The sequence below is a fragment of the Drosophila eugracilis genome, unplaced genomic scaffold, assembly GCF_018153835.1.
Source record: "Drosophila eugracilis isolate 14026-0451.02 unplaced genomic scaffold, ASM1815383v1 contig_2088, whole genome shotgun sequence".
Classification (NCBI taxonomy): Eukaryota; Metazoa; Arthropoda; class Insecta; order Diptera; family Drosophilidae; genus Drosophila; species Drosophila eugracilis.
In genome coordinates this window covers 2,346,865-2,358,384 of record NW_024572964.1, presented here as the reverse complement: position 1 = coordinate 2,358,384, position 11,520 = coordinate 2,346,865, and the positions used below count along the sequence as shown (strand labels likewise).

Sequence of the window (11,520 nt, the reverse complement as noted above, 5' to 3'; positions counted from 1 at the left end):
CGCAGCCGTGTGGCATTGGCACATTTATTTGGGCTCCGTACGTTGCACGCGGGCTGATCCACTCTAGACTACGAGTGGGCGTAATTAACGCGCCACGAAGCCATAACGCAGCCCCCGGGGGCAAAGGTCGCAGTCGAAGCCCATAGAGAAGAGCTGCTGATTAATTGATTTTATATCGAGAACAATTTCCCGCGGCGCCTTACGGCTGTTTTTCCCCTACTGACTCGGAATCGGAAGCCACTGCAAAGGATGCCGTGCAATTTATCAGCCAACTTCCAATTAACACTTCTCCCGGCCTTTTCCGCACCCAACTTCTCCAGGTTGCGAAGTTGGTTTCCACTTCGTCAGGAAAACTGGGAAGTGATATGGAAACGGTAATGCAATCAGGGCGAGTAAGTACTTTAACATCAAGACATCCAATTAGCTTAATTAATGTCTCTGTTTTTCTCATCTAAAGAATGGGAAAAAGAAGTATTTACTCAGAAAAATGAAGTTTTTTATTCGATAAGAGAAACCAGAATAAGCTTAATCCGCTTAAGTGGTAACACCAGTTGATGGCCAGACAAATTGTAGCACTCGAAAAGTCAACTAACTTCATCCGGTATCGACACTAACCTCCCAAATATTTACTCCTCTCGTTCTCCACAAAAACGAAACGTTTATTTGCTTAGCTTAGATAACAACAAAAGCGACCAAAGTCGTTAGTTTATTTACAAAATACCAATACCAAATACCAACTGCCCTCGAGGGCCCACAAAAAAGCGACTCATTCTCGGTTATTGCCAATCTAACTGCATTGGCTCTTTCAGTTTTCAGTTCGTTGTCCAATCCAGTAGATTGGGTGGTTCGGTGGCCATAAAGTGGGTGTTAACTTGGTTACCAACAACCTTGCATCAGCCCCAACTGCTGGATAGCCCCGCAGCCGACGCGATTCTGCATGTAATCGGGGAAATTGCTCTGCAGGACTCGCATCGTATTCCGCTTGTAATCTGGCACGGCATGGGTCACCAGCTGACAGGTCTGGCTGCGGTAAACTGGCTTGAAGTTGGTCTCCGCAAATGTAGAGTTGGTGTCCCAGCGGTAGACCTCCGCATCGCCCTCGTTCCGGAAGAAAATCGCCGAGCCATTGTCCGTGCCAATGATGACCATGCGACTGGGTTTCTTGCCAAGATCTATAAAAAATTATTTAAATTCAGTTAAGTAATGTTTTCATAGGTATTTTGGCCAATAAAACTCACCCAAAATACGTCCATCAGCCACTCCACTGCGTAGATACTCCGATTTCAGAGAGAACAGCTTGCTGGTGCTCAGGTAGGTGAAGTAAAGCTCAGTGGAGCCACAATCCCTGCGGATGAGGGCTATATAGAGCACATCCCTTGACCGACAGCCGGCAGTAACAGCCTTGGGCAGCACAACCCTGAATCCTCGATCCGCTTGAAGGTTATACACGATGATAGCCCGATTGGCAGCATCACTGACGTAGACGAAACATCCTCCATCGGGGGCGTAATCCACCACCAGGTATTGCAGACGGGAACTGCTGGATGTTAGACCTTCCAGAGAGACGGTTTTCAGCACCTTGCCTGTTTTCACCGACATGGCCACCACTTTGGGTGGACACTTGCGCACCGGAGTCTCCAGGGTGTTCACAATACCAGTGTCCAAGACCCAGAGCACCTCATTCTGATCCACTACCAAATCCACAACAGATTGCAAGGCTTTGCAGTTGCCCTCCTCCTGAAGATCCCAGCAGGGGTAGGGCTTGAAGGTGGTGGAGCAGGTGCCGGGTTTTACATTGGTCTTGACCAGCGTGGCCGGAACACCCTTCCGGTAGCGAGGCAGTGCCAAGTAGATGGTGTCGCCAATGAGCTGAGCCCTCGTGGCAATCACATTCTTGGGTATAAACTTTCCGGAACTCTTAAAAAGTGACTTGGTGCTGGCGCACGGAAACTCGAATTGACCGCCGGTCCATTGGATGGGCTGGGAATCGGAGTATGCCCGATCGGGAGTCCAAAGTCCGTACTTGGTGCCCTGCGAATGGGCCAACTCAGCCAGCCAAAATCCAAGGATCAGGGCCAAATGCAGTCTCATCGTGGAAGCAATTGTTAATAGTCTGGCGACGACGTGCGCGTTCTGCTCCCCAAATTGGCCAAGTGGCGTGCTTATATAACCCAGAAACCCATCGAAACTGACCACCAACCGGCAACGTGCCTCGCGACCAATTCTTAATTTTCAAATTTAGTTTTTGCAGCAAAGAAACCTTGACCAAAGTTTACTGACAAAAAGGGGTAAAAAGTTATATCAATTATAATTCGAAAAAATAATTTAATTACATCTTTAACTTTGTAAAGACATAATTAATACTGATAATATAGTTTCAACTAACTAAACAATTACTGATTCCAATTTCTCCTCATTTCCCGCACAGAAACCACAGAAGATTCCTTAGAAAGCCAAAAGGCCAAGGCAAAGGGATGGAATTCTCCCTTTTCCTCTCAATTAACCAATTGACTTTGGAAATGGCATTGCAATTACTGCAATCAATTGAAAACGGAGCCCCTACAAGTGTCTCCAGATTGGCATAGATATTTTTAGCTAATTAATTGCAAGCAATAAGCTTGCCCTTAGACTTCGATTTGGCCAGCAATAACTTCGCCAATACCAAGTGATTGAGAGGGTGAGAGGAAAATCTGTACTTCCCTGTGGATTTCCCTGCAGAATTCTGCAGCTATTTCCATCAACGTAATTGCCCCTAAATAGGTTAAAGCACTCGATATGGGCAGACAACCCGGAATCGCCCAAAGCCAAAAACCAACGTGTTTGGCATGTTAAATTGTCAGCCGAAGCCCGCATTCCGGGTGGCATTTTCCCCCGCATTGCCCCCGCCCAACCGAATGATTTATACGAGACATAGAGCACAAAAAATTGATGACAAGCATTTCCGGGCTACTCATCTGACATAATTTATGTAAACACTTACCTCCAGCCAAAAACAAAGTTTGGATAAGAGACAGCCGGGCGACTGCTGACTGACCCCCATTAGCTGAGAAAGCAAAGCCACCCAATCCTGCCGAAAATCATACCCATCTTTTCCGCAGGCCATTTTCCACACATTACATTGACAGTTTTTTTTTTATTGCCCGTTTAACGAGGCGTATGCGTCATGTGGCAAAACCGAGGTTTCTGTGCGACTTCTTAAAAACCCGCTCACTCTTTCCAGCTTTGGGTAAAGCAAAGTTTACCTTTTTATATATGCCAATAAAAATCCAATTGAAAACGCAAATAAGCCAATAATTTGTCGGGCTTTATTTTGTCCCAGCAGCAAAAAGAATTGTCTGTGGTCACGTTTGATTTGGTTTGGTAAATGGGTCGAATGAGGTTTGTGCTTTTCACTTTTTGCTGAGAAAAGCGATTTTCTTTTACCGGGAATTTCACATAAATTAAAAACAAAACTTCTTTCAAACTTTATTGGTCATGCTGGGTTTCGGGGTGGATGAAAACTTAACTCAACTTTAGTTACAGACAACATTGCTAGACAAGAATACTGATACCGAAATACTGATCAACTTGTAGTTTACCAATTTTTCGAAATATTATTGAACTTAAAGGACTTGCCATTAACTTAAACTTTCTCTCTTTCGATCAAAACATTTAAATTAGAAGCTTATAGCTGTAGTACAGGGTATTAAAAAGTCAACAACTCGCGATTAAAGTTAATCTTCCCATACATTTCGCTCCTCGCCTAATTTATGTGCTTTGCTTTCACTTTGCTGGCTTTCTTTCGTCGGCCAAGTTTTGTTTGCGTCTGCTTAAAGTTGTCCAGCGTGGTTCTTAACCTTTCGCCGAGCTCAAATGGTTCGATGAATTGCCATAAATTAGTGGCTTTATCCAGTGGCTCATCTTTGTTTAATTGTTTTGCAATAATTGAATTCATTTGGCTGGTTGGCTTCATTTCTGACTCTCCGACAAATTGCTTTTGGCACCTTGCTGCTGCTCATCGGGTGTGGATATTGAATATTCACTTTTTTTCGCTCGCCAAATGCAATCAATGAACATTTTTAAATTTTCCCATTTATACGCATCTGTCAGAAACAAGGAAAAAATGTTTCCAGTTGAGTGGTGATTTGGTCGAATAAATATACAAATGCCCTTTCTTTGGGGATTATTATTTTACTTTTACTTTAAGTTTGCTATGCTTTTTAATAATATTTCACTTTCTGTATTATAAGGTTTTTTAGTCATGGTTTTTACCCCTTAAAGTCTTATATGCCCTTCTTACAGAGTACAAAGTTCTTAGTCTTGTGCCTCGTTAAATTTCCATTTTGATATTTTTGCTTTTATTTATGTTAAAGCGCATAAATATTTATCTACAGCTCTGTCCGTGCAGATTCGCCGGAGATTTTGGGCTGACTGACAACGCCCACGCATATCACATCAGCCTGCTTTTGGGCATGTATGTGCCATAAATTCGGGGATTACGATCGAAGGGGGGTGGGCAACTTATGGCAGTTTATTGAAACGGAATTTGCAAAAATTCAATCTGCATGTAATTTGGCATTATAGACAGACCGATTGGGACTCCTCCCGCCATGCGGAAGCCAAGTCTGACCCCCGGCTAAAAGGGTTAACTCAGGCTTGTGAAAATGTTGACCCGCTGGTCATTTTTTGTGTTGCTTTAAGGAGATTAAACATTTTGCGATTTAATGGAAGCCGAGTGCCGGCCATAATTCGATGCACGTGCTGCCTCATCTCCACAAAGGCAGAGGACCAACAAAGGACTCTGCAGCTGGACACCGAATCCTCCGCTCCGCTCCGCCCACACAAATGTGTCAACGCATTTTTTATTTGTTATTATTCGATGCGAGGGTGCTTTACGAGGTCGTTGTCCATGTCTGGCGGACACACCTTTAATGTAATCCCCCTAAAAACGGCCTAAATCCACAAAGACCCGTAAGAAGCCAATAAAAAAATATGGAAAAAAAGTTTGTTCCAGGGGGCACCCGGATTTGAACCGGGGACCTCTCGATCTGCAGTCGAATGCTCTACCCCTGAGCTATACCCCCGACTTGATTTCAGCGAACTCGGAGAGCCTTATAAGATTCAATAACTGAGATAAATTTTGCATTCGCATTTATCTTAAAATAGATATGAAATCAATTTGAGACAGAATGCTGATGAATTGTTTAGCGAAACTCTTTGTGTGATTCACACGGAGTGGCTTCATTGAATCTCCGGGAACTTGCAATCTTATCAGCGAATAAAATACACCCCTACCCACCGAACTTTCTCTTCGTTCCCTTGAAACAAACTGATAGCTGCAGGCGGGCTGACAGATGTTTTTGTCAGGCCCGAAATAGCTGGTAACACAAACCAAGTAACTGAAACTTTCTCGGTCACAGATACAGGTCACAGACGTCAGCATTGATATTGAACTTTTGGGCCACTTTGGCAACTGTTTCGCATTGACCCCTGAACTTTGCCTGCCAAAGGGTGAAAACTTTCGTTGCCATCGAATGCACAAGCGATCGATGGGTGACAGAAACCATTTCTGCATTTTAACCCATTTAATTGATTTGTTAAGAAGTTAATTTATTTTTCTTTTGCAGATAAAGTTTTTTCATTATTTAACTTTTCTTACCAAAAAGAAAAAACAATTTTTATTTCCCCAAATAAAATCATCAGAAATTCCGCATTTAATGGGTTAAATTTCAAACTCTTTTCCGTACGGGCTTCCGCATTGCTTAGAAACAGAGAGCAGATGAGGGCTTAGAGGTCTGGTCGATTTCCGGCGTAGGCCAGACGTGCTGGCTGGGTGGTAGCCATTCCAGACAGACACTTGTTTCCCCCCGTGTTTACCATCTAACGACCTTGCTGCAACACGCTCTACCAACTTGCTGCACAAATCAACGGCTTTTATATATAAATGCAAGTCTGGCTGCCGTTCAGACAGTTTTATGTTCTGTCCAAACGTGGTGAATCGAGTGCTGAATCTCTTTCTGTAGGAACCCTCGAAAGGAACTCTCTAAAATGTCGCAGCTACCATTGCTGCTTCTTATAGTTTCTGCATCCGTGGTCCTCGGCGGATATAGTTCCTCCACCGATGAGGCTGGATCAACAGATGCCTCCAATTCCATTGGTGGCACCAAGTGCGACAAGAACCCGCTGAGTGAACTTACGTTCCAGCTGAGTGGCAGCAGCCTCCACTGGCCCTGTGAGTCCACCAAGAACATATATGTCCAATCCGGCAGATATGTGCCCCGGAATGTGATTGTGACTCGGGCTCAGCTGCAGAGGGATTCCGCCTTTGTGGCTCTGCCTAGGTACAAACAGGGCGTGCCCTTCACCCTGGGTAAGGTCAACCTGAAGAAGGGCGAGTGCCTGACCAAGATCGCCCCGTATCCCTGCTGGGCCATCCAGGAGGAGGGCAACTGCCAGGCCCTTCAATCAGTCGTGGACATCGCCGTCGATCAGAATGTGAGTGCAATTAACGCCTGTATTGTTTCCGCTTTTTTTCGGGGGCTTCATTCAAGTTGTTTCATTCAAACTGCAATTTCTGCCTTCAATTACGGATTGCTATTTTTTTGGGAAGCCTTTTCATGGCACTTTTGACCCATACCCTCTTTGGTGGGTTTTAAATGATTTTTTTTTTAATATCTTTATCATAAGGTAGAAGTCAAAGTTAAGGATTATTAAAATATTATAAAAATTCAGATTTCCTGAACACAAAATATAAGTTTTTAACAAAGAAAACACAAGTTTGCATCCTTTAAAATATTTCCAAAAATAAGATACAGTAAGTTTACAGGATATCGCTATCCTCTTACCCCATATAGCCACTCTTTTAAGCTTCCCATTTTCACTGACGACCAAAAATTGCTTTTTTAATCAAATAAACGGGGCGACAAAAACGAAGGGCTTCAAATAAAATTTATGTCTGGCGAGTGCAGTGGCGCCGGCAACTGAAGAGAAATAATAAACGGATGAACGGGCGAAAAAGTGGTTATGTAAATGGAATATTATAAAAGGGCAAATGCTGCAGCTGAAAAGTTCTCAGAAATCATAGGAAGTGACTGCAGCAGACGATTCCACGTTCCAATTTTTATGTACGATTATTTCGATTTCAATTTAAAACTTTGATGTGTAAATGGCCGTCAGATTAAATTTAAAATGACCAATGCAATGGCAAATATTGCAGTTAGTATTTGATGGCTTAAAATGTCATTGATATATGAAATATTTACATGTTTGTATATATAGTGTATATATGGCGAAAACACCAATGACCCGACCTACTTGCAATTCACGGCATAACCGCAACTTAATAATTTCCTTCCATTATTGTGGAACGTCGATTCGGTCTCATTTAAATGCCATTCTCGTTTAGCTGCATTTATGCAAATCATTTCTTTATTTTATTTACACAAAAGTCGACATAACAACAACAACAATAGCAATAACAAACAGCAAACAAACAGCGCAGCTTTGTTTATTTATTTGAGCAATTTTCCATTCAGTGCTTTTCGCTGATATTCATTTTATTGCCACGAGTGTGGAATTTTCATCGCCAAGAACATTTCAATTAACAGCCAGCAAATGAAAACATTACAAAAACAATCAATATAAGCCGCAATTGATATCAATTATTCATTATTCATATTTCTCGCAGGGACTTCTTTGGGCCTTGGACGTAGGCATTGTCAACACTCTGGAGCAGCCCATCCGTAGGTGCAGCCCAAAGATCGTGGCCATAAACACGGCCAACAACAAGGTGGTCAAGAGCATCGACCTAAGTGACCTGGTCACCTCGGAGAGTCGTCTGCAGTTTATTGTGGTCGATTACTCCAAGGACAATAAGCCATTCGTGTGAGTTTTATAGCCTGTTTAATAATATCTTTATTCGTGGAAATTCTTTGAAATTGAAACTACATTTTTATTTGATTTTTCACCTTTAATCATTCTGTCTCCCTTGCAAATATGAGTTATTCACTGGTTTTTATGATTATCAGCATTAAAAGGCAATCAAAAACTAAAAACAACACACCTTATCTGCACTAGAAAGTACCTCATGAAAACCAATTAAAATCAAATTAGAAACATCATATCTTATCTTATTTTCTATTATTTCACTTATTTCCCACCCCAGTTATGTGGCTGATGCCGGAGCACGGAGCATCCTGGTGTACGACATCACCGGCAACAAGTCCTACCGTATTGTCCTGCCGAAGGCCACCGCCCCCACCACCGATGTCCTTTACGTGGCCCTCACCTCGAAACCGGACGGAACCTCCACCTTGTTCTTCAGCTACTTAAGCTCTTCACGTCTCTACTCCATTAAGGGCGAGTATTTGCGTGTGGGCCAGGGAGCTGGTTCCATCATCGATGTGGGTCCCAAGCCCTACGGAAAACAAGCGGTTCTCCTGGGCGCAGATGGAGGCACCTCTCTCTTCTTCCGCTACAAGGGCGAGAACGACATTTACCTGTGGGACTCGGAGACCTGCTTCAAGGCCGCCAATCTGCAAGAGGTGCAACGGGGTGGTGACTGCCGTCTTTCCACCCAAGTCCTGCCAGGACACAAGCGGTTCATGTGGGCACTGGAGAGCAACTTCCACGACTTCATCTCTGATCGAACGGGCTGCAACGGAGCTTCGATCGTCCTGCATCCGGTGGTGCGGGAGTGCGACGACTGAACCAAGATAACTTCATTTTATTAGGTTTAAGATTCCATTGAATTGTTGTCGTTATAGAGTCGTCATTACAATTTTTGTGAATGTTTGAAATCTGTTTTAAATTTATTAACAAAAATATGGTCTTTTCAATTGTTGAACTAAAAATGATTAATTTATTCAGCTTGGCAAATCAAAGTCTCAGGGTTGTAGTAGAATCCCGACGGACAGTTATAGATCTGCAGTTGATGCTCGATACACAGGCAGTACTCATCCTTGGCGGTGGCATTGGGACAGCTAAGGACTTCAAAGTTTCTACACTGATAGGAACTTTCACTGACGCAGGTTAAAATCCTGGCATCAAAGTGGAAGCCAGCAGGACAGGTGATAACCTGAAGATCTCCATCGACGCACTTGCAGTAATCGTTCTCGGAAGTTCGGAAGGGACATTCATACCTGGTGTTGTCCACGCATTTGTTGGACTTCTTAACTTGCAACTCCTTATTCTTGAAGCGAGTGTTAGGAACACAACTGTGACTGTCAAAAACGAAACCCTCACGGCACTTCATCATCAGTGGATACAGAGAGTTAGTGGAGTCATTAACGCAGACATAGAAATATCGGTTATCAGGCAGCCAACCCCCAACTTGTCCGGATCGACTACAGCTGAACTGCTCCTTCGTGCACGGATCACTTTCCCGGTCAAGAACACAAGTCTCCAAGAGGGTGGAGTAACCAGCTCCGTTGGAGCACTGACGAATGGTGTCCACACTCTGATCGCTGCACTCATGATACTTCCTGCAGTCATAGGGATCTGGGAACAAGCCCGCTTGCTGGCAGGTGAAAGGACCACGTTTGGGAACTTGACACTGCGACTGCCAGGTGCATCCAAACGTTCCCTCGTCGCTGCAGAAGAAACTGTGGTCCGACTGGCAGCCCAGCATCGAAATCGTTTCCCACTTGCCAGTGGCATCGCGGATGCAGTAGCCCAAAGTGGTGCAATTCAGGCAAACGAATCCTGCCAATCCCACATCTTGGCAAGGATTATCATCAGCTTTTGCCGATCCAGTCGCCAAAATAAGCACTGATAGAAAAACCGAGAGTGGAGCCTTCATCTCGCAGACTGTTGGTTGGTTCAAATAGAACCGGTTCTTATATATCACCTCCTAATCTAAGATACCAATGTTTTTCACTTAATTAAATAGATAAGCTCTAAAAGCGTCTAGTTAATGTTAGCAAGTTTTAAAAGTACTGAACTAGATCTGGCTTATATTTATATAATATTTGTATATTTGTATGCCAAGATCAGGCAATTCCTGATTTCTGATTCCATACCGCGAGAATCATTAAAAAATAAACTGCAACAAAACTAACCTTTCTTACATGGAAGTAGATAATCAGAAAAAGAATGTTTTGCCATAATTAATAGATAACGTGTGAGAAAGAACAAACTCTTCTTGGTACCCAGAATTCAATTAAGCGAAAAGAAAATATATGCATTATGTATATGTATTATAGGTAAGACACACTATAGGGAATATCTGATTCCAAGTTTTATATTTAATAATATTTGATAGGTTTATAAGTTCTCTTTTCTTCTTTTATTATAATTTACATATTCATTCAAAAATTTAAATACTTAAAAAGTTTTAAAAGGTTTAAAAGAAATTCAAGTCTGTATCATTAGCAAGTTCCTAAGATGCAGGCTGAAGACTCCGGCCGGTAGTAAGTGCCCACTGGACAGTCCATATGCCGCAGGGTGCCATTCAGAGCCGAGCAATAGTAGTACTTCCGGCAATCGTTTCCATCGGCTATCAAGCCTACGTGTCTGCATGTGCTTGGCATCAAGGAGAACTCCCCGTCATTGGGATCCTCTATTATCACCGAAGGATCATCCGTGTTGGGGGGCAGGACATTCGAACCGCTGCGGCATACATAGTCCACGAAGGTCTCTCCATCGTTGCACCTGTGCAGCGATGGGTAGATGACGATGGTGTCATTCAGGTTCTGGTTAACCGTCGACTTGCACACGTAGAAGATATTGGGGTTAGTGGGCCAGGGGGCCACGTGTCCGGCATTGGGGCAGTAGTACTGCCTTTGCAGGCAGACTGTGTCACTCAGGGTCAGGGTGCACTGACCTGTTCTCGCATCGAAAGCCCTGTCATTGCCACAATCCACGGCAGCGGCTACCAAAGTGGCGCCCACAAAATAGCACATGTGGTACTTCTGGCAGTCGTACGGATCCGGAAAGATGCCCTGCGAGGTGCACTGGAAGTTGCCCTCGATTCCGAATGGATGGCATGGTCCCGTCTCGTTGGTACAGCTACCAAGTCGAGCATTGCAGTAGTATCCATTGGCCACGTCGCAGGACTCCACTGGGATGTTCACCCATCCATTCGAGTGACGCACACAGGTGGCCAGCAGCTCGCAGGATTCGCAGATGGGCCCGGGACTCTGACGGCCCTCGCAGGAGTTCGTTTCCCGCGGCTGAATGCGACGAGTGGTTACTGTGGCGCCCATCAAAAGGCCCACCACGTTGAGCAGTATCTAAGACAAAACAGGAAATATTTTATAGTTTTTATTCACCATAAAGAAATCTATTTGCCAATCCGATAATAAATCCAACAATACCTACCAGGCTCACAAGTAGTTTTTCCAAGAACATGATGACGTATTCCGTATTTAGTACTTCTTTAGTTAGTTTAGGTCCAACTCCCACAAGAATCTTCGATTGTCTGGCTCCAAGCCACTCTGGTGACAGCAATAAAAGCCCCGAAATAGCAGACTTTAGATAGCGTTTTATATCTTTCGTGTATTTGTTTGTCTATCAACTTTCAAAAGTCAATGGGAGTTGGGC

General features: G+C 43.7%; 4 protein-coding genes and 1 non-coding gene across 5 annotated transcripts; 1 reads left to right on the top strand and 4 right to left on the bottom strand.

The window, feature by feature from the left end:
* Positions 1 to 641: 641 nt before the first annotated feature.
* LOC121529898 (protein yellow) lies at positions 642 to 2,148 on the bottom strand. The gene is made up of 2 exons (XM_041817954.1): positions 1,239 to 2,148; positions 642 to 1,172 (listed from the first exon to the last, which is right to left on the bottom strand). Exons 1-2 carry the CDS (start codon positions 2,089 to 2,091, stop codon positions 877 to 879), a joined length of 1,149 nt encoding a protein of 382 aa, XP_041673888.1. The 5' UTR covers positions 2,092 to 2,148; the 3' UTR covers positions 642 to 876.
* A 2,843-nt stretch (positions 2,149 to 4,991) lies between these two features.
* Trnac-gca lies at positions 4,992 to 5,063 on the bottom strand. Its single transcript has one exon. It is a non-coding gene; the product is annotated as a tRNA-Cys (tRNA).
* Positions 5,064 to 5,944: 881 nt separating this feature from the next.
* LOC121529894 (major royal jelly protein 1) lies at positions 5,945 to 8,802 on the top strand. The gene is made up of 3 exons (XM_041817949.1): positions 5,945 to 6,474; positions 7,667 to 7,863; positions 8,144 to 8,802. The coding sequence occupies exons 1-3, from the start codon at positions 6,028 to 6,030 to the stop codon at positions 8,685 to 8,687; spliced, it is 1,188 nt and encodes a 395-aa protein (XP_041673883.1). The 5' UTR covers positions 5,945 to 6,027; the 3' UTR covers positions 8,688 to 8,802.
* A 22-nt stretch (positions 8,803 to 8,824) lies between these two features.
* Positions 8,825 to 9,784, bottom strand: LOC108103586. Its single transcript, XM_017209111.2, has one exon. It carries the CDS (start codon positions 9,776 to 9,778, stop codon positions 8,840 to 8,842), a length of 939 nt encoding a protein of 312 aa, XP_017064600.2. The 5' UTR covers positions 9,779 to 9,784; the 3' UTR covers positions 8,825 to 8,839.
* Positions 9,785 to 10,262: 478 nt separating this feature from the next.
* Positions 10,263 to 11,407, bottom strand: LOC108103595. Its single transcript, XM_017209123.1, has 2 exons — positions 11,299 to 11,407; positions 10,263 to 11,210 (listed from the first exon to the last, which is right to left on the bottom strand). Exons 1-2 carry the CDS (start codon positions 11,326 to 11,328, stop codon positions 10,347 to 10,349), a joined length of 894 nt encoding a protein of 297 aa, XP_017064612.1. The 5' UTR covers positions 11,329 to 11,407; the 3' UTR covers positions 10,263 to 10,346.
* Between the last annotated feature and the right edge of the window lie 113 nt (positions 11,408 to 11,520).